The following is a 26,663-nucleotide window of genomic DNA, read 5'->3' as shown; positions in this document are numbered from 1 at the left end:
ATTCCCGAGTGTGGTATGTGGATGTTTGGTAAAGTGGGGTTGAAGGGCAATGCCACAGCGCCTTCTTGTTCTCCAGTGCACCCCAGCCCTCTGAGAGTCAGGCACAGTTCATGGACACTGTTCATTTGGGAAATAGAGGCTTTTGTTTTCCAGAAAACTGACAGTGTTTTCCTGGAGGAATTGGTGGATGTAGGGGAAGGATATCATGTAAATTTCACACCAGTTTTGCCCAGACATCTCCAGTTGAAAACATGGAGGTGCAGAGACTGACCGCCTGCCTGTGTTGTCCAGAGAGAAGAAGCTGCTGGTGAGCTCTGAGGACTACGGCCGGGACTTAACAGGCGTCCAGAACCTGAGGAAGAAGCACAAGCGGCTGGAGGCAGAACTGGCTGCTCACGAGCCTGCGATCCAGGTGAGGGGCCTGTGGTCCGGGTGAGGGCCTGGCCGAGACGGGAGCGGGATTGAATGGGCCCGGGTGACGTACGAAGAAACCTTTGTTCTCACTCACCTCACGGAGGCCGCACCAGGGTCTGTAGCCCCTCGTCCCGAACCGAACGGTGGGAGTTGTGAACTGGAGCTGAGGCCTGTGCCTGCCTCTCAGCAGCAGTGGCTGTTCATGTGCTCTTGGCCGCAGGGCGTCCTGGACACTGGGAAGAAGCTGTCTGACGACAACACCATCGGGAAGGAGGAGATCCAGCAGCGCCTGGCGCAGTTTGTGGAGCACTGGAAGGAGCTGAAGCAGCTGGCGACAGCCCGGTGAGTGGCAGAGGAGGGCACGGGACCCGCTGGGACTCGGGAGGCCTGCACGGAGCTTCCAGGCCTGCCCACCGCCTCCTGGACCCTTTCCCTTGGGTGTGCGAGGCCACAGATGGCTGGCTCCAGAGCCACCTCTGACAGGCCCCTGCTGAGCTGGTTCCAGTATGAGACTCGGAACCCAGCATATGCCCAGAATTTCCCGTTTGCCCAGCACTGTCTCTACTTGGTGTTTGCAGAGCTTGACTGAACCGCTTACGTCACACACTGGTCAGTCTTCTTTAGCATGTCAGCCGTTAGAGTCAGTGTTGGAAGAACTGCTGATTTTTCTGTCTGCACACAGGGGCCAGCGGCTGGAAGAGTCCTTGGAATACCAGCAGTTTGTAGCCAACGTGGAAGAGGAGGAAGCCTGGATCAATGAGAAGATGACCCTGGTGGCCAGTGAGGATTATGGAGACACCCTCGCTGCCATCCAGGTCAGAGAAGCTGAAGGCGCCGCCGGCTTCCTTTCTTAGTGCTGCCTCTGGTCCCCATTTCACTGCGGGTTTGTCAGGACTGTGCTCTTCCCAGGGCACCACACAGCCAGCAGCCAAGGTCTCATTGGTTGAGTTTTGCCCTCAAGATCTTAGGCTGGAGATGTCCCTCTGTAGACAAAACTGGCATGACTTTGTGAGCCCCATGCATGGGGCCCTGTTGTCAGTTAAGCAGTATCATTAGTATCGTCACCACGATTACTAGTGCTCTGTTGCTTTGCTGTGGCCACCATGACAAAATCGCCAGCAGGTGGCTTTAAAACAAGACGTGTATTGTCACAGTTCTGGAGGCCAGAAGCCTGAGATAAGGGGTAGACAGGACCTTGCTCTCTGAGACTTCCAGGGGAGGAACCCTCCTGGCCTTGCAGCTCCTGGTCGCCCCCGGCATTCCTTGGCTCGTGGCAGCATCACTCTAACCTCCGTCTCTGTGTTCAGGGGCTGTCTTCTCGCTGTGCCTGTCCTCCCATGGCATTCTCTCTGGATGTTTCTGGGTCCAGATTTCCCTTAAAAGGACACTGTCATCAGAGTAGGACCCAGTCTAATGACCTCATCTTAACTTGATCACCTCTGCAGCGGCCTCACGTCCCCATTCACAGGTGCCAGGGCGTAGGAATTCATCATTTCTTTTAGGGGCACACAGTTCAACACACAACGTTGGTTAACTATCGCTCTGTAACCACCCTAAAAACAGCAGTTCTCATTTCCCTTTATTATGTGAATGGGGACATTCTCTCTGCTGCTTTCACTTGGGTCCCTCACGGCTGCATTGAGACCGAGGGCAGCAGGCTGACATCCAGGATGGTGTCACTCCTATGGCTGGCAGCTGTCCCTCCACATGCCTCGGCCTCAGCAGCTGGACCGGCTTCCATAGGCAGCGTTCGCACAGCAAAAGCAGAGTCTGCAAGGGCTTTTCAGGCCTCGTCTCAGACGTAACAGCATTGTCCTCGCAGCCTTCTGTTGGTCGCAGCTGTCACAAGGCCGCCGGGGTCATGGGTCAAAGGATAGACTCGCCTCTTGATAGGAGGGGCTGCATATTCTCGTAGAATGTTCCTGAATGGAAGCCACCAACTGAGGAAGCAGTTTGCATCCCCGAGAAGCGGAGTAGCCCTGAGTCACCCCTCACGATGGGGATCCTGAGCAGCTCCTCGGGGACCCGGGGTAGAGCTGACATGCAGCGAGGGCTTCCCTCCTGTGTGCTTGGGCCTGAAGCACAGTCTCCAGTGCTTCGGTCCCTTAGGAGACACATCCAGTTACACCTCAGGATAGGTCTAGAGGGGAAGAGAGGCCATGCTGATTGGCCCCTTCAGGAAGGCCTTCCCTGGCGTCACTTCCCAAGGCCAGTCCCCTGCCGGTTACTCTTGCTGCAGCCGGGTTTTACTACCTTCATAACGGCTCGTTTATTTCTGTACCCGTCGCCGTCTCGGTCCCTAGCTAGACTGATGGTGTGAGGGCATGCGCCTTCCAGGCTGTGACCCTCTGTCCCGCAGCTGGCACACGGGCACATGCCAGGCACTCAGAGCCACCTTGCTGCCTCCCCTGCAGGGCTTACTGAAGAAGCATGAAGCTTTCGAGACAGACTTCACTGTGCACAAGGATCGTGTGAATGACGTCTGCACTAATGGACAAGACCTCGTTAAGAAGGTGAGTCCTGCCCGCTGGGGAGACCTCAGTTGTCCCACACTCACGCCTGGGATAGTCACCAGAGGTTTGCACCAGACCAATTCCAAGTCCATTCCTGTGTTTCACAAAGAAGGGGAGATTGTGTGACTAGTGGCCATTCTCCCCAGTTTGAAGCCAGTGAGTAGTTAGTCTACAGCACTGACTGCCTGACGAAGCAGAGGAGCACCCCGAGTCCTTCTGTGGCCCTCGCCCTCCCTCCCATGTGGCTGTCCTTGTCTGTTTCTCAGTAATAAAGCCCGTTACAGAGAGAGTAGGATGCACATGAGCAAGTCAAATAGTCCCCATCGAGCCACCACCAGACCACGGCAAGGCCTTTTGCCCAGCCTTCCAGACTTCTCTCCACAGTACAGCCCCCCAGGGTGAAGTGATGCCTGATTGGCTTACACCACCCTGTACAGTTACCTGCGGCCTGGCTGTTACACAGGACGAGTTAGAAGTGAATCTGTTAAAGGCTCGAGGGTTATTTTGCTCAGATGGCCCTTTCGATAGAGGGAGGAAGGGTTGGGTGCCCCTCCATAGCAGGGGAGTCACCCCGCTGCAGTTCCAGATGTGACCTGTCCCCACACGTCAGGAGTGAGTCTCCACCAGTCGCTTAAATGACACATTTAGTGCCACAAGGCAAGCAACTTTCACAGCAGTTATTTCCTGTCTCGAACAATCAGCCAGTAAACTGTCTTATCACAGGACTTGGCCAGTAATCAGGCCTTGGAGAGGAGACTAGAGATTGGGTCCGTAGGAGGTAACAACGTAGTAAAAATGGGTTTCACTGGAGAGGGTTTTCCTGGCCCTGGTGGGCGAATTAACTGAAACGAACTCTAGAGGCGGGTGTACAGATGTGGGTGACACTCTGCACAGCTCCCCGGTGGCAGCCCCCTGGTGCTGCGCTCTGTTCTTCACACGGGACAGGACTGGTTTGTGGGTCTCCTTTGTCCTCTGAACAAGAGGCCAGTGCCTCTCGCCCTCAGCAGCAGCCTTGGCCTCCTCCCTGCGCTTCTCTTTAAACTTCCTGCTGACGGGGAGGATTGTTTTCAAATACAATTTTATTTTATTTTTTAAATATATTTTATTGATTTTTCACAGAGAGGAAGGGAGAGGGATAGAGAGAAACACCGATCAGAGAGAAACATCGATCAGCTGCCTCCTACACACCCCCTACTGGGATGTGCCTGCAACCAAGGTACATGCCCTTGACCAGAATCTAACCTGGGACCTCTTAGTCCACAGGCCGATGCTCTATCCACTGAGCCAAACCGGCCAGGGCTCAAATACAATTTTAACCAAGACTGAATCCAAGTGTCTGAGACTTTGTAGTTTCAGTCTCCACAGTGTCAGAACACTTTCTGAACCATTGTTCTTAGTGACTATGTGTGATATCCCTTCTTTGGATGTATAGTATTTTTTCTAAGTGGTAATTTGGGCTTTTCCCAGTTGTTTGCTATCAAAAATAATGCCGATACATCATTGTGACTTAACATTCCAGTCTATTCCTCATTATTCCTTTAGAACTTCCTTTAAATGGAACTGCAGTATCCACCTTTTCAAGGCTTTCTCTGTTGCTCTCCCCCGCGGTGGATGGCACACGTGGCGCATCTTCCAGAAATGGAGGCCTTCCCGCAGGGAGGGCCAGGGCAGGTCACCGCAGGGCGGTGAGGCTGACCAGAGCGTGCCTTCTCTTCATGGCCTAGAACAATCACCACGAGGAGAACATCTCTTCCAAGATGAAGAGCTTGAACGGGAAAGTGTCCGACTTGGAGAAAGCTGCCGCCCAGAGGAAGGCGAAGCTTGACGAGAACTCGGCCTTCCTTCAGTTCAACTGGAAGGCGGACGTGGTGGAGTCGTGGATCGGTGAGCACTGTCTCGCAGGCCCCACGTTTCCCAGCCCAGCCAGCAGGGTTGCCCCGGGCCCACGGCGCCTCCACTCCCTTTGCAGTGGGTTTTCTTCTGCAGAGGAGCTGGTCACGTGGGCAGAGAGCCCGCCACCAGGGCACACCCCTGGCGGCAGCAGAAGGAGCCAGTGTCCTGACCCAGACTCCCAGGGCCTCCGTGTCCAGCACTGGGCCACACACAGGTTCTCACACACACACAGGCCCTTGGCCAGTGAAAGAAGCAGGGAATGTCCAGCAGGAACAAAATTCGCACAGCAGCTTGCACCGGGCAGCATCAGCACTGCCCCTCACTGCTGGGTCCAGGGTGTGATCAGCTTCCCTGAGAGGAGGAAGCAGCCTGGTTTTGGGACCAAGTGGCCTTAGCGGTTATCACTTAAGTAGCGATTGAACCTACTCTTCATGGCGCAGATGGAGAACGGGGTCTGGGGTGCAGAAGCAGGCAGGTAACGTGGCTCAGAGACTGCTGTTGGTAGAGTTGGCATTTCACCGGAGGAGAGCTGTATTTCCCACGCTTGGTTTTCTAGGTGAAAAGGAGAACAGCTTGAAGACAGACGACTATGGCCGAGATCTGTCTTCTGTCCAAACTCTCCTTACCAAACAGGTCAGTGGTGGCCCCTGGTTGGTGGATCGAGAGTCACTCAAATAGTGTTTCCTGGCAGATAAATGAAGGTCGGCGTCTTTCACTGAGATATTTGACTCTTCTACATTGGGCTCTAGGGACTCGGCAGTAACAAGATACAGTCCTGGTCCTCGGGAGCTTGCACACTAGGCGTGTGCGGTGGCCTGACGGGTGCTGACGGTGTGCGCGCAGCACGCACTCTGCTCACACTGTGTCTGACCTCAGTGCCTTCGGGGCAAGGGGGCGGGGGAGGAGGCTGCTGTCAGAATCCGTGGTCTGAGGGACAAGCAGAAGAGGAGGCGGTGTGACCAGGGCAGGACAAGGTGGGGACTCCAGGCTGACAGTCTGGTTAAGGCACCAGACAGAGCGAGTGCGAGTCTCACTGTGGCCACTGCAGATGACTCATGACTCCTGTTCCAGGAAACGTTTGACGCCGGCCTGCAGGCCTTCCAGCAGGAGGGCATCGCCAACATCACTGCCCTCAAAGACCAGCTGCTGGCCGCAAAGCACATTCAGTCCAAGGCCATCGAGGCCCGGCACGCCTCCCTCATGAAGAGATGGAGCCAGCTTCTGGCCAACTCGGCCACCCGGAAGAAGAAGCTGCTGGAGGCTCAGAGTCACTTCCGCAAGGTGAGGGGGGCCGGCCAGGCTCAGCCGCCCAGCGCCCGGCAACGGGGACCCGTCTTCCACTTGCCAGGCTCTGCGTCAGTTTGGCACAGAGGTTCTGCACAGGGCGTGGCGTCAGCTTCAACCAGGGCAGTGAGCTCCCTGCCGTTCAGAAACCCCAGGACAGGCTGAATTCTCACACCCAAGGGGAAGGGTGGCAGGGAAGACAGAAGTGGACGTGGAAGAAAGGAGCCAAGCCCGCCCCGTGCCATCTCAACCCTGTGCCCAGGGAACTCCCCCGGCCTGTCCTGACTCCGTCTCCTCTGCTTTCAGGTGGAGGACCTCTTCCTGACCTTTGCCAAAAAGGCTTCTGCCTTCAACAGCTGGTTTGAAAATGCAGAGGAGGATTTGACGGACCCTGTGCGCTGCAACTCCCTGGAAGAAATCAAGGCCTTGCGAGAGGCCCACGACGCCTTCCGCTCCTCCCTCAGCTCCGCCCAGGCTGACTTCAACCAGCTGGCCGAGCTCGACCGCCAGATCAAAAGCTTCCGTGTGGCCTCCAACCCCTACACCTGGTTCACCATGGAGGCCCTGGAGGAGACCTGGAGGAACCTGCAGAAGATCATTAAGGTGCCCTCCCACTGCTCCCTGCATCCTGTCCAGGCTGTCGGCCTGGGACCCGTCAGAGAAACCCCTTGAGCAGGAGAGCAATGAGATTCGGGCGGAGGAAGCGGGGTTTTGTTTATCAGAAGTTACCATGTCACCATAGCAACACCCACCCTTACCTGTCACCAGTCAGTTCCACGGCACAGCTTGCCAGAGTTCTGGCAGGGGTTCGAGCCGCTAGAGAATTACTGAGTGCTCTGAGCTCATGCGTGTCTCCCAGATTTCCTCCTGTGTCTCTGGGTTAAGGTTGACATCAGTCCTTCCTGACCTCCAGAGCCAGTTTCTTGTGTTCATCATCAGAAAACAACTTCCTACTCCTTCCCAATGTGAAGGCCAGCTGTCCCTTCCCAAGGGCAGAGCCGTCGCCATCCCGGGCCTGTCTGTGCCGGAGGGGCTGGGTGACAGGGCTCCTGCCTCCCTTTGGTCCTTAGGAGAGGGAGCTGGAGCTGCAGAAGGAGCAGCGCCGACAGGAGGAGAATGACAAGCTGCGGCAGGAGTTTGCGCAGCACGCCAACGCCTTCCACCAGTGGATCCAGGAGACCAGGTGCGGCCCCACCTGCTCAGCCCTGGGAGCATGCTGGTTCTGGGCTGAATACCTGGGCCTCCAGGTCGAGGGAAACTTTTCATGAAAGCAGGAGGCATGCTGGGCATTAAGGAAAGGGTTAGGAGCGTGGGAACCAGAGGGTGGGTGGCATTAGAGCGGTGTCCTTGAAGTTACTTCTCCCAATTCGGGGGGGAGGGGGGGAGACAGTGCATGGCCCCTGGTCAGCCCTGAGCAACAACTCAGTGCCAGAGGGTATGGGGTGAATGCATTGTGGGTACTGATGTTGGTTTTGGTTTTCTTTTCTTTCTCGTGTCTCCCTCTCCCGATGGCTGCTGTTTGGACACCATCTTGTCTCGCTGCTGCTTGGATCCCATCTCCACAGAACGTATCTCCTCGATGGGTTAATATTGTCTTATTTCTCCGGGCTCGTGGTGTGGTGGTGTCTCCTGTGCTTGTCCCTCTACCCTCTGTCCCCCTGTGGCCTGGCTTTCAGAGGACCCCAGGGTGGGCCTTCCTGCGCCTTCCTGCCCAAGGCAGGCTACACTTCCCCTGCCCCGTCCCTGTCATCTCACAAGGAGTGTGTGCCCTGCCCCACAGCCCACTGTCCCTAACGCCTGCCGTCTGGGAGGGGAGCCACTCCCACCTTCCTGTTCCAATTGCAAGTGCTCTTGGGTAGGGAATGTGACCAGCCAGACGGCCAGAGCCTCTGGGAGCCCCCATGCTGGTTCGTGCCCCTGCCTCTTGTGTCCACTGGGACTATTTAGTCCTGAGGAAGGCCGTGGCACAAAGCAGGATGCCCATGTTTAGGGGGCTCAGGCTGGCTCAGGAAGTCCCCAGCTGTGATCTCTCCCCCAGCAATCCCCGTTTTCCTGGGGGGGGGGGGGGCGGGGTACAGGTGTCATTTACCCTAATCGAAGGCAAAAGCGCCCTGTGTTTCTGAGTGATAGGGTTTGGAAGGAGTCCAGGAGGAGCAGGGCCAACCCGCCCAGTCCCAGTAGGAGCCTCTTCTCCCGGCTTGGCTTCTGGCTGGGCCGGTCACCTTTGCATTCTCTCCCAGGCCACTGTCAAGGCCAGGATTGGTGGTAGCACCGTGTTTTAGACTCGCACTCCTAAGGCTCTGCACGGGGGAATGGAGTAGGGGGAGAAACGTGCCCACGGATCTGTCCCCACGTGCTGAGGGCAGAATGGGTCAGCATTTAGAGATCAGTTTCAAGCTTGAGCTCGTAAGCACCCCTGGTGTCTGCTTTCCTCCCGGGCCCCGTGGCTGTGTCTGCTGGTCCTGGTCTTGTCTCCATAAGGTGCTGTGCTCCCCTTACTGTGTGGCTCCTCCCAGCCCTGTCCAGTGTTGCTCAGCCCGTGTGCACTGCCCCGAGGCTGCCTGTCCCCCCAGACCGGCCCTCAGCTCTCCCTCTACCAGGTCCCTGCCTGGGCTCCAGGTTGCCCTGCCTGTGCACTGCCAGCTTGGGCCTGTGGTGTGTGTGTCTCGGTATTGCTCTCGCCTCCCCCTTCCTTTGGTGTATTCACTTGGTTTCTTTTCTTTAAATAGCATAGCATATCGTCGGGTCATTCGTGTCTATCAGTATGAAGTTGGGGATGATCTGTCTGGAAGGTTTTTCTCCTCTTATTTCTCTTCTTACCTCACTGTGGTTTACCAATGCACTCGGCTTCCCAGGCGGCTCCGCTTTCTCACTAACCCACTGCCCTCAGCCGCTTGGGACAGAGGGGTCTGTCCTCCTCACCCTGCACCAGCACCCAGCCTCCCGTCCCCAGTCCTGGGGGGTGCTTGGCCCTGGGGGACATGGCATGACTGTGAGTCTCACCTGCTGGGGTAGGAGGAAGCCTGGTGCCTTGCCTTGCTAGACACTTGACCTTGGGAGGTTTCGGAGCTAACCCTGGCTCACTGGGTGTAAGAGGGGAGGATGGGGCAACTGTGGGTCTGGGGGAGGCTGGGCTAAAATCCCACTAAGGACACACACAGTGTGACTGTCTCTGCACGTGACCCAGCCTGATTGTCGTCTTCGTTCACTGGTAGCCTTCTGTGACCTGGCACTGTGTTACGGGAAGATGGAGGCTCCCACAGCCCCTGCTCTTCAGAGCTTGGCCCTGAAGGAGCCTCTGTGTTCCCAGTCATGGGTCCTGAGTCTGGGGCTTAGTCACAGCCACCTCCCTCCTTTGAGCAGAATTGGAAACGTTTAAAACGCATGTCTAGTCGTGATCTCTTAGCACCCAGTTTCCGTGTCTGAGGGGTCAGCCGACAGCACTTCCCCCTTGAACGTGGCTCCCCTCCTCCCTAAGGTCTCCCGCCTGTCATTGGCCGGTTTATGGGGTGTCTCTGCAGAGGGGGGTGCGCTGTCAGGCCTGCAGACCGTCTCTGCTTCCTTAAAGTCTGTCCTGAGGTACGAGGGCCTCACTTGTGTCCATCACCAAATCCCAGTGGGGCTGGGCCTGAAGAGCCCCCGAGGAAGGGTCCTGTCCTGGGAGCAGGCTGGCAGGCACCCAGCCCGGGCCCACCAGCTGGCCTGGGCAGGTGGCCTGCCTGCTCTCGGGGCCGCTAGGAAGAGATAGCCAATAGCAGATAGGTGTTTCCTTAATAGAAGGAACTGGAGACTGCAGGCCCTGTTTTATCTAAGATGGCTCCTTTAGAGCTCGCTCGGGTCCCTCCCGCCTCACTGTGCTTCCGTGTTTAGGTCCTGCATGGTGGAAGAATCCGGGACCCTTGAATCCCAGCTGGAAGCTACCAAAGTAAGTGCCCCAAGGGCTCCTGGCTCGGCTGAGACCCTTCACGTACCCACCCCAGCAGGCCTGCCTGGTTCAAAGTCAGGCACAAGGTGGGCTGGTTGGGTACCTGGTTTCCCTTGGCTTACAGTAGTCTGGGTCCCCGTCATTTTAAAGGAAGTCTTTGGGGGTTGCTGCCTGGAGCCCTGCTTGAAAAGAAGCAGCTCCTCTGGTCCTTAGTGTAGTTTCCCAGGCAGGTCTGCCCACTGCCCTGTGGCTCTCACATTGAAGTCTCTCCCTCTCCTGAGGCTGCTGGACTCCACCCCTCATCCCACCCCTTGCCCATTGCACACAGCCCTGCTGCTCTCAGACGGGGCGGGCCAGGGCCATTAGCCAGCTCCTGGGCTTGGTGACCAAGGTGAGAGCCCCTCTCCCATACATCTCTGCCCCCCATCCCTGCAGCGCAAGCACCAGGAGATTCGAGCCATGAGAAGTCAGCTGAAGAAGATTGAGGACCTGGGCGCGGCCATGGAGGAAGCCCTGATCCTGGACAACAAGTACACGGAGCACAGCACGGTGGGCCTGGCCCAGCAGTGGGACCAGCTCGACCAGCTGGGCATGCGCATGCAGCATAACCTGGAGCAGCAGATCCAGGCCAGGTATTTCGCTGGCCCTGGGGGCTGTGGGAGGACATCTGAGCCGCCTGACCACCACGGTCACCCAGCGTCAGCAGTCACGTTACTGCTGTGTGGGGGACTCGGTCCCAAATCCTGTCCTTTCTTCCAGGAACACAACAGGGGTGACTGAGGAGGCCCTCAAAGAGTTCAGCATGATGTTTAAGTGAGTACACCTGTACCCTGGGGTGGGGCAAGGGCTCAGCAGGGCCCGTGTGCTGAGCTGCCCTGGGCTTTGTGCTGCAGACACTTTGACAAGGACAAATCTGGCCGCCTGAACCACCAGGAGTTCAAGTCCTGCCTGCGCTCCCTGGGTTACGACCTGCCCATGGTGGAGGAAGGGGAGCCCGACCCCGAGTTCGAGGCGATTCTGGACACTGTGGATCCAAACAGGTGAGTCTCAGAGAAGTAGTGGAGACGGCTCTGCCTCACTACTCCCTCCTGCTCACTACACTTGTCCCCCCTCCCCCAGGGACGGCCATGTCTCCCTGCAAGAATACATGGCTTTCATGATCAGCCGTGAGACGGAGAATGTCAAGTCCAGTGAGGAGATCGAGAGCGCCTTCCGGGCCCTGAGCTCCGAGGGAAAGCCTTACGTGACCAAGGAGGAGCTGTACCAGGTCTGGGCCTCTGCTCCTGCTCCCGCCCTGGGGAGGGGGGTTAGGGGCAGAGCTGAGTCTACAGTAGCAGACCCCACCTTGGAGGGTCCCCCCCACCCCCCCCGACCCCACCCCCCGCTGGGTATAGGTGTTTCACGCTCACCTACATGAATCTCAGCCCAGGCCAAAGTCCTGGATCGGTTCCTAGAACTGGCTTTGGACTCTGGGCATTAACGTTCTTAAAGTCCACCCAACCCCGCCTCCGTGTGGCTCATGGGTGCCATCTTCCCCTCCAGAACCTGACTCGGGAACAAGCCGACTACTGCGTCTCCCACATGAAGCCCTACGTGGACGGCAAGGGCCGTGAGCTCCCCACGGCATTTGACTACGTCGAATTCACCCGCTCGCTCTTCGTGAATTGATCCTCTGCTCCTAGGTTAGCCCGGCCCGTGCTGCTTGCCCTGCTGTTGCCTTGCTGCATGTCAACTCATCTCTGTGCTCTTAAGGAAATATTCTAGACAGTGTTACTTTCCAATGTAACCTTAAACCTGCTTAGCTTGGGATGAAACTTAGTAGAAAATGGTGCTTCGATGAACTGCTCCTGGTCCAGTCGCAGCCGCCATGTTGCAGTGGGGACCCAGATTCCTGTCCTGAAGCCGGCTGCCCCATTCCGACTCCAGAAAATCTAGGCAGCTGGCTGGTTTCCCTCTTGTTCTCCCTCCCCCCAATTTTGTTTCCATGTAAAAGACAAATAAATGACAACTCCCTATAACAGTTGCCTGTCTTCATTCAGCTTCCATCAGAATTACAAAGCTCAGCACAGATGTAGCCTCACGCTGTATTTAGGGCCACAGCTTTGTTCTCAGGTGGCCACCTCCGCTGCCAGCTGCTCTAAGTCCTCTGTTTCTGAGGGCCCTTGTTCAGTGAACTCCGTGCTCAGCTGCCAGACCTTCACGGTGCCTTTGGCATCACCGGCAGCCAGGAGCTGAGTTTGCTGGCTATTGAATTCAAGACAGTAGACAGGGCTTTCATCCTGGGTTTGCTTGATTGAAATGGTGGGTTTCTGGGAGCTTTTCTTGAGATCAAACAGCTGCACATCACCTTCGTGGAGAGAGATTGTGGGGTGAGAGGCCTGACCCCTTCCAAGTTCCCTGTGCACTTGGGAAGAGGAACTCTAGAGGCCACAGTTCAAAGTAAGAATGTTGCCCAATTCAGCTCCTGCCACGTGCAGTCTATCCCCAGCCCAGAATTCCAAGGCAGCCGGGCCCAGGGCACTTAACTGGATCCAACCTGGTGTCCCACTGCCTACCTTCACCAGAAGCTGCCGCAAACACCAAGGGTCGCACTGGGGACCAGCGCACAGCAAACAGGTACTTGTGGGACAGCTGCAGGGAGGTCAGGGGCTGGGCCTGCAGCATGGAGTACAGGTGGACGTGGCCATCGGTCCCTGCGCTCAGGAAGAGGTTCCTGGAGGGGATGCAGGGCAGAAAGCCAGGCGAGTGGATGAGTGCTGGGTGTCCGGTACGGCTGGGCCTTCCTGCCAGACTTCTAGGCTCTCAGGCTCCTGGAAAGCCTCCCCGGACCCCCAAACCTGCGGTCCTCAGTAAAGGGCCAACCACCAGAGTTCTGGAACCAGAGCTCCAACAGAGAAACCTGGGCCCAGACCAAACGGCAGGTCCTTGGAGCAGTTACATGGTGGGGCCTAGTAGGGCTCCCTCACCCTCCCTGTGCCAGAGGCCCTGTGTCAGCAGGTGGAGGACAAGCCCTCGGCCGGGCCTCCCTACCTGTGGAAGGGGGAACAGCTCACAGAGTAGACAGGACCACCATGGGGGGAGAAGGTGAACTGTGCCGGGGCCCGCAGGGACACAGAGCTGGGCGTCCGCGTGAGAGCGGCCTCTTCCGCTGCCAGGGAGCACTTGAGCGGGAAGCCGCCTTCCGTGCCCAGGACAAAAAGGCTGGGGTCAAAGCTGGAGAAAGCCACCGCCGTGGTTCCTACCTCGGTCTCCCCGCGGTGAGGCTGCGGAGAAACGGACGGCAGAGCTGAGGGGAGCTGGTTAGGGTCCCAAAGCAGCCCAGGCATGTCATGACGCTGAGGCCTAAAGAGCTGATGCAGCAAGTCCTGGCTCAGCTGGTGGCACGACTGCCAGTGCCCCCCTGCCCCCAAGGCTCACTCCTCAGGGAGGTCCCACAGACCGCAGCTGCCTTCGGGCCATTTCTGGGGTTACTGGCCTCGTACCTTCTTCAGCTTGGTGTTCCGCGGCAGCTGCTGCACAACCAGGGCAAAGCCCTCCGTGAGCTGCAGCTGGCCCGGCCCGGCCGCCTGCCAGAGCAGCACCTTCCCGTCGGTGGCCACACTCAGCACCCGGAAGCGGTAGCTGTAGCGGGGCTCAGGAAGCCAAACCACCTGGGGCAACAGGGTGTGGGGACAAGGTTGAGAAAGGGATGCCTGCTGCCTGGCCTAACCCACCTCCCAGCAAGACCAAATGTCATCCCCGGTGCCCCTCCCCTTCTCTTCCAGAAAAGAAAAAAAATCCCGAGGCTTAGGCCTGGGAGCCACCTCAGCCAGCAGGGGCAGGCATGGAGGGTTCCAAGGTCCCTCCCTGTCCCAGCAGAAAGCCAGGACAACTGGAGGCTGGGAATGGCCCTGGGGGTGGCCCCTGAAGGGGGTGGGGTGACTCATGTCCTGGGAGCTCCAAGAATGCCGAATGCTGCCCAACTGCCAAACCCTGGTGACCTTCCTCCGTGACTGTGCCAAGTGGGCACCCTCTCTCCTGCTCTGCCTCAAGAAGCAGGCCCACAACAGCAAGGCCCAGCTCAGAGAGAAGGTGGCACACCCCAAACCTGCTGCTCTGACCTGGTACACAGGGTCTGTGTGTGTGTCGTCCGTCAGGCCTGTGCGCCAGAGCAATGGGTCCTCAGGACGGCTCATGTCCCACACCAGCACCTCGCCACTGTAGAGCCCCCCTGTGGGACCAAGCGGGCCAGGGCAGGAGCTGACCCATGCCCAGCAGCCCAGCTTCCTGGACAAGCACCTGCCCTCCCGCCCACTGAGCCCGGATATAGAGCCACTTCCCCGAAAACCATCCCATCCAGAGGAGGAAAGGTCCGATCCCCCCAGGCCTCACTATCCTGCTGTGCTTCACCCAGGAAGCTCCTCCACTGCCAGGCGAGCTCCCCTGCCAGCACACAGTCCCTCTCCCTATCACCACTGGCTCCTACCACCAATGGCAGCCCCCAAGGCACCTGCTCTTGTCCTGACCAAGCTGCACCTCTGCATGGCCCACATCCCCTCCAGACTCAACTAAGGACAGGTCTCCTCTTCCTCCAAGCTCCACGCCCGGCACAGGCCCACTCAGCACTCTCACTTGAGCACAGGCCACCTGTGGTCTCTGCCTCTCAGTAGCTCTGCCCTGACCGTGCCCAGGGACTGAGGGCCCCGTGGAGAGCCCCCCTTGGCCACCCTCTGCAGACAGAAAGCGGACCCGGGCAGGCTGAGCCGCTCACCTGCAATATGAGACGGCTGTGTGGGGTGGAAGGCCAGGCACATAACAGCGCTGGGCACCTCCACCACTGCTGCCGGCTGCCGGGGGTTCAGGCCTCGCCGGTCCAGGTTCCAGGCACACACGAAGGCCTTCAGCGTGCTCCAGTCCCCGTCGTCCAGGCTGCACGTGGACATGCCCGAGCTGGCTCTGCCCCTAGGCCCGGGGCTTCATCCTGACCCACGCCTCCACCCCCCACTACCCACAGATGGGCCTGTGTCCCCATCATACCTGTTGTACTTAATAACAAAGTGGCACAGGCTTCTTCATGGCACCCCGAGAGCATGATTTTCTCTGGAAAATGGTCCCGGGGAACCAAGGATGGGCCCACACAATGGTGGGTGGGGGAACCCTCACACATCAGAAAACTGCTCATGGAGAAGGCGAGGCAGGCCCAGGGCTCACTGCCCAGTACTGGCCAGTGGGCACTATGAGTCCTGGGCTCTAAGCCCCTCCCTCCCTTGCCACCCCCACTGCCCAGGCAGCCTTGAGAAGAAAGAGTCCCAGAATGACCAAGCTCTGGGCCAACCTTTCACAGGCCAACCCTGTGCAGACAGGGCAACAGGTTCAGATGAGGGCCCCCCGCTGCCCCACACCTGCCCCTGCAGCCACTCACCGGCCATAGGCACAGGCCACCACTGAGCCCGTGCTGTTCCAGGAAACACTGGTCACATGCAGACCCTGCCCTTGGGCTGGGGGGTAGCCCAGGGTGTGCAGGCAGGTCACCTGCAAGAGACAGACCATCCCCAACCCTGAGCCCAAAAGCCACCCAGCAGTGGCCTCGATACCACCTAACAAAAAGCACACAGACTGGGGCCTCCCAAAGCCCCGAGAGCTATCGGAGTCCACCACGCAGCTCTGGAGGAAATGTGGAGCCTTCATCCCATCTCCCCCAAAGAACGCGTCCAGAGATCCAGAAGCAGGGAGGGCCTTGGGAAAACACCAGCCCAGGATTAGAGCTGGACCTGTTCTCACATCTGTTCTCACACAATTTCAAACCGTCCCTTTGCCCAGCACGTCCACTCCGTGCACACTCCCCGCTTGTCACTCGGTAGCGGTCTCCATTATCAGATCAACTGTCGCTACATCACAGCACCTGTGTTCCAGTAATCCTTCCTTTACTTAATAATGCCCCATTCACATAACCTTTATTTCAGTATATTATTATAGTCATTCTACTTTATTATTATTCATTCCTTACTGTGCCTATTTATATACTAAACTTTGTCATTAGTATGCATATATAGAAAAAAAACATTGTACATACAGTAACCGAACCTAACGTCACCAACAGGTTCTGCAACTTTAAGTGAAACCATGTATAATGAACCGAGTTTTACCAGATGCTAACTGATATTATAAACAAGAGTTAAGTTCCTAAGCATCTTATCAACATTATAATGAAATGACCTGAATAAAACATTATTCCAGGACCTACTGTATAGGGTTCGGTACTATCTACAGTAGTGGTTCTCAACCTTGGCTGCACATTAGAATCACCTGGGAATCTTTTTAAAATCCTGACTTCTGGGCCTCATCCTCCGGAAATTCTGTTTCTTTGTTATGGGGTGAGGCCACAACATTAGTAACAAGACACAGAATTTCCAGAGGATGAGGCCCAGAAATCAGGATTTTAAAAAGATTCCCAGGTGATTCTAATGTGCAACCACTGATCTACAGTTTCATGCATCCACTGGGGGTCATGGAACATATCCCCCATGGGTAAGGGGGAACTATTATATATACATTACTATTTATCATAACACCATAATTACAATGACTGTGCAATTTACAATATAAAACGATACCACGAAGGGAGGAAATTAGGGGATAATAGGGCTGTTTTACACGTCATTTTGGGGTACGTGTTTGCCAACATAGAATAGGCTTTGCTTCTGACCAGAAAAGACCCCAAGGTTGGTCACAGGGGACTCAGCTGGCAGCAACACATGTATGGGAACCAAGGGGAAGGAAATGCCACAGCAGAGAGGTCAACGGGAGGTCCCCGAGGGGTTTCTTCCTCATCTCTGGGTTCTAAGTTCTGGCAATGTTGTCGCATCGTTCATACAATGTTGACATTAGGAGGCAACTCAGCCCTTCCGGGGCTACTGCACCTATGCCAAGGACAGTGGTAAGTGTCAAGGCCAAGCCCCGACAACAGCGGACAGAAAAGCCGCACCTCGGCCAAAAAGTAATTCCACTCGATGGGGAATACACGAGAAATTGGAGCAAAAAAACCACTAAGAGATTCACTGTAGTTCTGTTACAGAACAGCAACATTTGAAAGCACTCCTCTACTTGACATTCGGGGTCAGCTAGAAACTGGGGCTGTCGGGGGCTGCACACCACACGGCCACTCAAACCAAGGGTGCTGCCCAGCCTCCCGCCTGTTACATGTGGGAGGAGGACACATTTCTAGAAGTGAAGTGGCTGCCTGGATGCCCACCAGCTGGGACTCAGCTAGAGGATAGTGTGTCTGTGCAGCGGGATACGATGCAACTGCTGGGAAGATGGGGGCACCTTTACAGGAACTGACGTGGAGAGCTCTGGTAAGTAAGAAAGGTCACAACCAGCCCTGGCCGGTGTGGCTCATTGGTCAGAGCATTAGCCTGAAGGGTCTAAGGTTTGATTCCCAGCCAAGGGCACGTACCTGGATTGCAGGTTCAACCCCCAGCCAGGTTGGGGTGAGCGTGGGAGGCAACCAATTGATGTGTCTCTCTCACATCGATGTTTCTCTCTTTCTCTCTCTTTCCCCCCCCTCCCTCACTCCCTCCCTTCCTTTCTACTCTCTCTGAAAAACAATGGGAAAAATATCCTCAGGTGAGGATTCAAAAAAAGAAAAAAGAATAGAGGCCCCGGCCGGGTAGCTCAGTTAGTTAGAGCATCATCACAATACACTAAGGTTGTGGCTTTGATCCCTGTTCAGGGCACATAAAAGGATCAACCAATGAATGTATACATGAATGGAATAACAATCTCAATCTCAATCTCTCTCTCTCTCTGTCTCTTTCTCTCAAATCAATTTTAAAAAAATAGATATTTCTAAAAAGAGGATAAAGTAATACACACATGGACCAAACTAATGCATAGAAATGTGGAAAAGCCCTAATAATAAAGAACAAAAAGCTTAACCTCTCTGAATGCAACTGTAAAACGGGACATAAACAATGCCGAGGGGGCAGAGAGAGAGGACACGCTGACATTTTAAGGTTCATTACATGCTTCTGTGCCCTGTTTAAAAAGATATGATGACTCCACGCTTTGGTGTGGCCTTGGCAACTGTTTTTCAGGGCGATTTTCAGGATTTCTCTCACATAAATTGACTACCATACCTACCAACGATTTGATGGGAACAAGGCAGCTGTATATCACTGGAAATAGACGGAGGGAAGACAGAGGAGAGGGTGGGAGAAGGGCCGAAGATCTCTGAATATATAACTACTCATCTCAGTTTCTAAAGGAAGAAAACATTATATATAAAAAAGTGTGTGCCCTAGCTGGTTTGGCTCAGTGGATAGAGCATCGGCCTATGGACTGAGAGGTCCCAGGTTCGATTCTGGTCAAGGGCACATGCCCAGGTTGCAGGCTTGATCCCCAGCAGGGGGTGGTGCAGGAGGCATTCAGGAGGCAACTGATCATTCTCTTATCATTGATGTTTCTATCTCTCCCTCTCCCTTCCTCTATGAAATCAAAAAAAAAAAAAAAAATTTTAAGAATAAAAAAAAAAGTGTGGCCCTGGCCTGTGTGGCTCAGTTGATTAAATGTCATCTCATGCTCCAAAAGGCTGCCAGTTCAATTGCGTGTCAGGGCACATACCCAGGTTTCGGGTTTGATCCCTGGTTGGGGTAAGGGAAGCAACCAATGTTTCTCTCTCTCTCCGCCCTCCCCCCCCCCCCCCCGCCGCCCCAAATCAATAAAAACATTTTTTAAGTGTGAACAGAACACAGTGGCTCTGCAGGTTGGGGTGCCTAGCACTGAGGGAGCAGCGTGTCCACAGGCAACAAGCTGAGGAGAGTGAGACCCAGCCCAGAGTGAGGCAACAGCCAAGAGCCCTTCACTCATTCAGAGGCGCCCTGACCTCAAAGCCCAGGCTGTGTGCCAGCTGAGTTTACAGCAGCGGCTCTGAGCTGTGCCCCGAGAGCAGAAAGACTTGGAGACGCTGAAGTCACTAGAGCACAGTGGGGAAACCACAGACCAGGACTCCAATCCCAGCTCAGCTGGATAGAGCTATGACCTTGGACAAGGCACTTAGCCTCTCTACAAGGTCATACTTGTCCCAAGAAGTAGACGAGGTGGCACAGAGAAAGCCCTCGCTGCGTAGCGGTGGAGAGAACAAGATGCGGACGGGACTGCCCAGGGTCAGACTCTGCCCCGCTGCTCACTAGCGCGGTGCGATTCTGGACAAGTTGCTGCGACTCTGAGTCTCCATTTTCCCAAACGTAAAATGGAGATAAAGACGGCACCTGCTTCAAGAACAGCAGAGAAGCCGAAACCGGTTTGGCTCAGTGGATAGAGCGTCGGCCTGCGGACTGAAAGGTCCCAGGTTCGATTCCGGTCAAGGGCATGTACCTGGGTTGCGGGCACATCCCCAGTGGGGAGTGTGCAAGAGGCAGCTGATCGATGTTTCTCTCTCATCGATGTTTCTAACTCTCTATCTCTCTCCCTTCCTCTCTGTAAAAAAATCAATAAAATATATTTAAAAAAAAAAAAGAAAAAGAACAGCAGAGAAAACTCATTCTTACGGAACAGCCCTCAGCACCTGGCGAAGAGTAAGCTGGGGACGGCTGCTACCGTGACGGGTATTATTATTTGGGCGGAACAAAAGATGGACTTAAAATGAGACCGAGGCTTGACCTGAGGCAGAGGAGGGGCATCCCAGGCCCGCCGGTTCGGTTCCTAGGCTCCTACCGTCTGCTGCGGCTCGGTCCAGTTCACCTCGAAGCCGTCAAACGCATGGCTCTGCCAATTCTTGTTCAGCTCTCGGATGACCGTGGCCTCCACTCTCCGAAGAAAGGCTGCGAGCCCGGGGCTGTCGTGCCGGGACCCAGGTGGCACGCCCACCGGCACGGAGGGCTCGGTCTGTACCTGGGCATCTGCATGCTTCCGGGTCTGGGCGGACGCCTCGGCAGTGGCAATGCTGACCGTCTGGCAGCTTTTCTGGAGATGATCAAAACCCCAGTCACCGCCAGCTCACTCCCAGCATCACCTGCTCAGGGCACTCACCTTCCATGTGGCTGCTCACCCTCAGGCTAATGGGCCTCAGTTCCTTCTGTCTGCTCAAAGTCTGCCCCTTTCCTCCTGGACGTAGCTCGTCTTTCTTAGGGGTACCCAACCAGTGTGGTGTGGGTGGAGATGACCCCTCCGACCTCCTATCCTTCAGAGGTGGGGAGGGGTACACATGACCTCTAGCCAATTAGAGCACTGGGTCCGTCCCCCAGCCACCATGATTGGTTCAGAGGGCCCACATGGCCCAGTAAGAGCCTGCCTGCCCTAGGACTTTAGGTGACAGGCACTGTTTGGTGAGGTTTCCAGAGTGCTCTTTTGAAGATACTGACAGCTTTAAGAGTCAAGTAACAACTAAACAAATGATGTGTAAGGAAACCAGCTTTATCAAAGCTTAACTGACATAAACAAGTTCCTACAGCATCTCACCACCACTGAGGGCCTGGTGGAATCTTCGAGCCCAGTGGCTGGCTTAACATTAGAACCTCTGGCCACCAGCAGAACACCCCAGCTTCTCCCTCCCTTGGCAGGCAGCCCTCTCTAGTGGGGTACCTCCCAAGGTAACCCCCCCACCCCGTCCCCGTGATCAAAGGACACACATGTCTGCGATGAGTTACTGGTTTAAGGCAGGTTACTCCCAGCTGTCCTTTCCTCCACCTGCCATCTGTCTTCCCAGTCCCTGTTGAGCTGGGCACAGCGACAGACATCAGATCAAGGAAGGAACTGCCACCCGCCTTTCTCACGATCATGACCAATCTTTACCAAACCGGGGGTCCTACAGCCCTGAGACTACTGTCATCTACAAGACTCTCCTCGTAGTCACTCATCAGGCACCTGCATCCACAGGGCAGCGACAAGGCCTGACCCCCATGCTCAGGCTTGGGGGGCAGGACCAGGCACCAGGCCAGTTAGGGAGCTGGGAGGGAGGAAGCGAGGGCCACACAAGGGCAGCTCCTGCTAGAACACAGAGCACACTCAGCACATCTCCACGTTCCCCTCACATCCTATTAAACTCTTTGCTTGTCCGTCTCTCATTAAACTTGAGCTCCTCCAGCATAAGAACACTGCGCTCTGCCTTGATGTCTCCAGCACTTCCATGGTGTTTGGCACATAGTACAAGTTCATGTATACTCTATATGCACGTGTGCATATGTACATACACATGTATGCACACACATACATTTATTAAGCATCGACTTGCCAGGCACTGTCTGGACACCATGGATATAGAAGGAAAAAGTGCAAGATCCGCGCCCCTGAGTAACGTACGGGGGCTTGGGTGCAGACAAGCAAACAAAACCCCTCAAACGCCAATGGTGCTCATGCAGCGGCGTGTGGGAGAGGAGGCAACAGCTAGGGAGGCTACAGGGTGGGATGGCAAAGGAGCCTCCCAGGAAGATGGCATTTGAGCTGAGGTGCGAAGGACGAGGAGCCAGCCAAGTGGAGAGCAGCAGGAAAAGGTTTTGGGGGGAGCAGGGGGAGCAAAACCTATCAGCAGAAAAGGTCCGGTGCCCGGGCCTGGGGAGTGAGGGAAGGTGGCATGTGGGCAAGGCCCAGGTCACAAGGAGTCTGAGAGCCAGGACAGTTAGGGTTTCCCTCCAGGTGTAAGCCACCGGGTGGCCGTGAGCAGGGCCATGACATGGCACCGGCCGGGCCTCTCTGGCTGCTCAGGGAGAAGTGGGGGAGCAGCAGCGGGACAGGTGTCCCTGCTCTGAGACCCAGGGGAACGTGAGGGTGAATTCTAGAAGGGAACAGGGAAGCAGATCTGTGGGACCGCCTCTAGACTGAGATGGCTTTCACACAGCCAGAGAGAGAGGTCATCGGCATGAGGTTCTGGAATGCAGCCGACCGGATGTAATTTTTAAGCCACAGAACTGGACGAGTCCACCCAGGGAGCGTGCACACTGAGGAATTCATGTCTTCATCTGCACAGACGGCCAGATCCTGGACTTTGGTTTGAGAACCAGGTGTAGAGTCTAGGGGATTGGGCTTGGGCACTCATGTGATTTCTCCTGCCGAATGGGTCTTGTGAGCATACTTCCTGTGGGATGAAGTGAGACTGCTGATCAAGCTTGAAAGCCCAGTGCTATTCAGGTGGAGGGAGTTATGAGTCTTCAGTGACCAGTCCAGCCGCCTGAGACAGAGGGCTCCTAACCATCCCTCTCTGTTCTTTTGCTGTTTTTCTTTTTCTTTTTTTAAAAAATATGATTTCAGAGAGGAAGAGGGAGAGATAGAAACATCAATGATGAGAGAGAATCATTGACTGGCTGCCTCCTGCGCGCCCCCCACGGGGGATTGAGCCTGCAACCCAGGCATGTGCTCTTGACAGGAATCGAATCCAGGACCCTTCAGTCTGCAGGCCGACACTCTATCCACTGAGCCAAACCGGCTAGGGCCCTCTGCTGTTTCTCAAACTTGGCTGACATTGGAATGACCTGGAGACTGGAAAATGGATGCCTGGGGCCTACCTTTCAGCGATTCTGGCTTAATTGGCAAGTGGTTTGACCTGTGACTCTGGTTTTATTAAAGCTCCCAGGTCATTCTAAATATTAAAGCTCCCAGCAAAATTTGACTACCATTGATTTAATCCATCCTACTTCCCAACAGAATTACCTTTCTGAAGCCCAATTCTAAATGTAGGGCGCATTTTTCTTTTTTAAAAAATCATGGTAATGCCCTAGCCAGTGTTCTCAGTGGTTAGAGCGTCACCCTGTGCACCAAAGGGTCATGGGTTCCATTCCCAGTCAAGGACATATACCTGGGTTGCAGGTTAGACCCCCAACCTGGTTGGGGAGCATTGGGAAGGCAACCAATCACTATATCTCTCGCACTGACGCTTCTTTCTCTGTCTGTCCCTCCCTCCCTCTCTCCTTCCTTTCCACTCTATCTAAAATCAATGGAAAAATATCCTTGAGCCCAGAGGCAGTCTGACCTGTGACACTAAACTGTCTTTCAGTCTTGGTGTTCTCTCCCAGTCTAAAATCCTGGCTCAGTTGGTTGGAGCATCAACAAAAACAACAAAAAAATTGTGGTAATGCCCAGCCGGTGTGGCTCTGTGGTTGAGTGTGGATCTCTGAGTCAGGAGGTCAGGGTTCAAATCCGGTCAGGGCGCATGCCTGGGTTTGGGGCTCAATCCCCAGTGTGGGGTGTGCAGGAGGCAGCCGATCGATGATTCTCTCTCATCATTGATGTTTCTATCTCTCCCTCTCCCTTCCTCTCTGAAATCAATAAAAAAGAGATATTTTTTAAAAATCTCCTTCAGTAAGATAGGAGGCTGATTCAAGTGAACCACGCTCACAAATAAAAGCCTAGAATCGGTTCTTTCTACAGGTTAAAACTATCCACAACAAAATTAACAAGCTTCAATCCCATTCTTTAAAAAACAACAAAAGGCTGAATCGGTGGTTCCCAACCTGTAGTCTCCTAAAATCGGAGTCTTCCGCAGCAAGAGGTCAAGTGCTTTTTTAAAAGCCAGCGGATTACACATGGACCTGGGATAAGGCCTTAACTAAACTATCCACTGCCTTTTCTTTTTAACCAGAACGGTTCCTACGCAGCATGGCCGAGTGGCAGTGCGTTGAAGCCAGGCCAAACCCTGCTTGAGACCTGCACACCACTGGCCCGAGGCAGGGGCGGGCGAGTTAATTAAACGCCTGATCAAACACAGCTGATAATGTCTAAGCTGATAATTTTGTGCGGCTCGTGAGTGACGTTATAAATGTCCAAATGGCCCTTGGCAGAAAACAGGTCCCCCACCCCTGGCCTAAGGCAAGACGTGCTGAGCACCTGAGCTCTGCGGCCACCTGTGTAGCAAACGAAACCTCAATTTCCTCTCCGGGGAAACCGTATCCCCCTGCTCGACCTGCCCTGCCGGCCCTGTCCGACCTCACCGGGACCAGCCCCCCTGCCGCCGCGGACCCCAGATTTGCTCTGACCCACGGGCTTTGCATGTGCAGTTGGCTCTGCCTGGACCCTTCCGCCTGACAGCCCCGCCTCCAACTCTCTCCCACTCTACAACACACCCTCTCACTCCCCAACCCATCCTTTAAAAAAAAAGTTTTTAAAATTCTTTTTAAACAGATTTGTATCAATTTCAGAGGGAGAAGGAGAGAGAGAAACATCAATGATCAGAGAGAGAATCACTGATCAGCTGCCTCCTGCGCGCCCCCTACTGGGGCTCCAGCCGGAAACCAAGGTACCTGCCTTTGACGGGAATCGAACCCGGGACCCTTCAGGCCGCAGGCCGATGCGCTATCCACTGAGCAGCCGGCCAGGGCTTATTTTATTTTGGAAAAAGGAAGGGAGGCAGGGAGGGAGAGACGGACGGACAGGCAGACATCGGTGGGCTAACTCCCGAACGCGCTCCGACCGTTCCTCCCGGACCGACCCGCCCGCTCTCCGGGGTCCGGGACATCCTCCGGTTCCCCCGCCCTCTGCATCGGGTCCACGGCCCCCAACACTCAGTTCACTTCACGCTGTTTACTCTCCGTCCCCGCGAGCACCGCCCACGAGGCTGCGGGGAGCCCAGTCCGCGCGCAGCCCCTCGGCAGGCGGCCCCGAGCGCTGCCCTCCGGCTCCCAAGCACCTCGTTTCGTGCTTCAGATTAAACCCCAAGAACCGGCTTATCTAGAGCTGAAGACGCAGTCCGGTCATTTTTTAAAACGAAAGAGAATGTGAAATGCTGAAAGCCTGCAGTTCACACAAAACCCTTCCAAACTTAGGGCTTTTAGAGGTTTCTTTAAAAAACACACACAAACAACAAAAACGCCTTTAGGTTGCCGTTCAAAGACTGAGGAAACGGGGACGGAAGCAGCCCAAAGGCCAGTTCCTGTATAATATTAAAATATTAAAGAGAAAACGGTGGGACGCCAGACCCTGGCCCGGCGGCCTCGCGCGGCCCTCACCCTGCCGCCCGCGTCGCCCCGAGCCGGGCCCGCGCCCTCACCGTCTCCCCGCGGATGCCCTGGACGCCCCTCCACTGGGAAGGCACGGACACCACGCCCAGGGTCTCGTCCCGCAGCGGCCCCGGCCGCCCGGGCCCCTCCGCACTCGCAGCCCCGCCTGTCGCCAGCGCCTCAGCACGCCCGCTTCCCGCCAGACACAGCTGCCCGGGGTGCGCGCGGGTTGCCATGGAGACGGCTCCGCCCCTCGCGCCGGCGCACTCCCACGCGACCTTCGCCCCCGCACCTCCAGAGCGGAAGACTGGGGCAGTGAAGCTATCGGCGCCATCTTTGAATTGGTCAGAACGCTTCCTTCAAGGCCCAGAAAAAGGAGAGCAGTTATTCTTTTTAGCCGGTGCTACAAGCATGACCAGTGTTAGATACACCAGCCCCCGAACGGGCACGCTTGAGGCAGGCGCGGCTTCTCCCGTGGGGAGGGAAGTGCGACAGTGAGCCGCCGCGCCCGGCTCAAAGATGGCGCCGGGCGGCGGGGCGCAGGGGGAGCGCGGGAGGCTGCGGCCCGGCAGGCAGGCTGGCGAGTTCTAAGACCCGCAGGCCCTGGACCAGCAGGGCAGCCTGGGCCTCCCAGCAGAGCCGAGCACCGCGCTGCTCCGGTTGGCGGCCACCTCTGCTCTCCAGTTTCTGCCCCCATAGAAGGATCATTTAAAATATCCATATGCGGAGCCAGAGGGGTTGAATCGTTGGAAGGCCCAGATGAGGTTGCCTGCAGAAAAAGCCTTGCTAAATGGAAAGTAAAGAGCCAGTTACTGCCCCGGCCGGTTTTGCTCAGTGGATAGAGCCTTGGCCCACGGACCGAAGGGTCCCGGGTTCGAGTCCGGTCAAGGGCATGTGCCTCGGTTGCAGGCTTGCGGCAACCAATCAATGTTTCTCCCTCTTGTCTCTCCCCTCCACTCCCCCCGCCCCCCCAAAAAAGGAAAGGAAAAATAAAAGTTATTTTTTAAAAAAGACTCAGTTATTGACTGGGTATCATGTGCCAGGCAAAGAGCCTAAACCTTTATGTGTGTTGATCTTTTTAAAAAAATATACATATTTTTATTGATCTCAGAGAGGAAGAGAGAGAGAGAAACATCAATGATGAGAGAGCATCACTGATCAGCTGCCTCCGGCTCGCGCCCCCCACTGGGGACCGAGCCCACAACCTGGGCATGTGCCCTTGAGCAGAATCGAACCCAGGACCCTTCAGTCCACAGACCAACGCTCTATCCACTGAGCCAAACCAGCCAGGGCTAAGTGTGTTGATCTTATTAAAGCCTCAAAACACTGCCAGGAAGAAGCAGATGTTTACGCCCCATGAGCGTGCGGATGGCAGAGTCATGCCCTGGGTCGCCCAGGAAAGCCCACGTGCGTCTGCCCAAGACCCCACAGAGGGCTGCCCGGCCCCAAAGCCCTGTCCTGAGCCTCTCGGCCTGACCCTCCCGCCAGGTCCCTGGGCCGCTTCCCTGCCATCCCCGAACTCTCAGGGGTGGAAATGCCCTATTTGGGGCCCTGTGCACACAGACCAAGTCCTCATTAGGGCCCTGCTTCAGCCGAGGCTGTGAGGACCAATTAAGAGAAGCAGGGATGCTGAGAACGAGACGCTGTGGAAAGTTCTTCCTACTGTTCCTGGAAGGGGCCCTGGCCCTTGGCGGGTCTGCCTGGGGCCAGACCGCAGTGTGCGGGTTCTTG

The 26,663-nt window shown here is 55.8% G+C and overlaps 2 protein-coding genes across 9 annotated transcripts in view; one reads left to right on the top strand and one right to left on the bottom strand.

Moving 5' to 3' along the window:
* The window catches only part of SPTAN1 (spectrin alpha, non-erythrocytic 1), a 60,654-nt gene extending 48,607 nt beyond the window's left edge, over positions 1-12,047 (top strand). For 4 of the 8 annotated variants that reach the window (XM_070430533.1, XM_070430534.1, XM_070430532.1 and 1 more), the window contains 17 exons: positions 292-412; positions 635-756; positions 1,097-1,229; positions 2,829-2,927; positions 4,652-4,811; positions 5,377-5,453; positions 5,892-6,101; positions 6,411-6,707; positions 7,175-7,287; positions 7,670-7,687; positions 8,834-8,896; positions 9,975-10,029; positions 10,465-10,661; positions 10,789-10,842; positions 10,923-11,069; positions 11,149-11,296; positions 11,572-12,047. In XM_070430533.1, coding sequence (XP_070286634.1) covers positions 292-412; positions 635-756; positions 1,097-1,229; positions 2,829-2,927; positions 4,652-4,811; positions 5,377-5,453; positions 5,892-6,101; positions 6,411-6,707; positions 7,175-7,287; positions 7,670-7,687; positions 8,834-8,896; positions 9,975-10,029; positions 10,465-10,661; positions 10,789-10,842; positions 10,923-11,069; positions 11,149-11,296; positions 11,572-11,697 — 2,140 coding nt within the window. In that variant the 3' untranslated portion in view covers positions 11,698-12,047. The remainder of the gene's footprint in view (positions 1-291; positions 413-634; positions 757-1,096; positions 1,230-2,828; positions 2,928-4,651; positions 4,812-5,376; positions 5,454-5,891; positions 6,102-6,410; positions 6,708-7,174; positions 7,288-7,669; positions 7,688-8,833; positions 8,897-9,974; positions 10,030-10,464; positions 10,662-10,788; positions 10,843-10,922; positions 11,070-11,148; positions 11,297-11,571) is intronic. The other 4 variants (XM_070430539.1, XM_070430537.1, XM_070430536.1 and 1 more) reach the window with 1 other exon arrangement.
* DYNC2I2 (dynein 2 intermediate chain 2) lies at positions 12,045-25,183 on the bottom strand. The gene is made up of 9 exons (XM_070430540.1): positions 24,983-25,183; positions 19,723-19,971; positions 15,431-15,540; positions 14,780-14,937; positions 14,130-14,239; positions 13,512-13,679; positions 13,060-13,292; positions 12,585-12,742; positions 12,045-12,376 (listed from the first exon to the last, which is right to left on the bottom strand). The coding sequence occupies exons 1-9, from the start codon at positions 25,166-25,168 to the stop codon at positions 12,138-12,140; spliced, it is 1,611 nt and encodes a 536-aa protein (XP_070286641.1). The 5' UTR covers positions 25,169-25,183; the 3' UTR covers positions 12,045-12,137.
* Between the last annotated feature and the right edge of the window lie 1,480 nt (positions 25,184-26,663).

The sequence above is a fragment of the Myotis yumanensis genome, unplaced genomic scaffold (assembly GCF_028538775.1).
Source record: "Myotis yumanensis isolate MYYU_CA2020_CCGP unplaced genomic scaffold, mMyoYum1.0.hap1 SCAF_12, whole genome shotgun sequence".
In the NCBI taxonomy this organism is placed as follows: domain Eukaryota; kingdom Metazoa; phylum Chordata; class Mammalia; order Chiroptera; family Vespertilionidae; genus Myotis; species Myotis yumanensis.
This window is presented reverse-complemented; position numbering and strand designations above follow the sequence as displayed.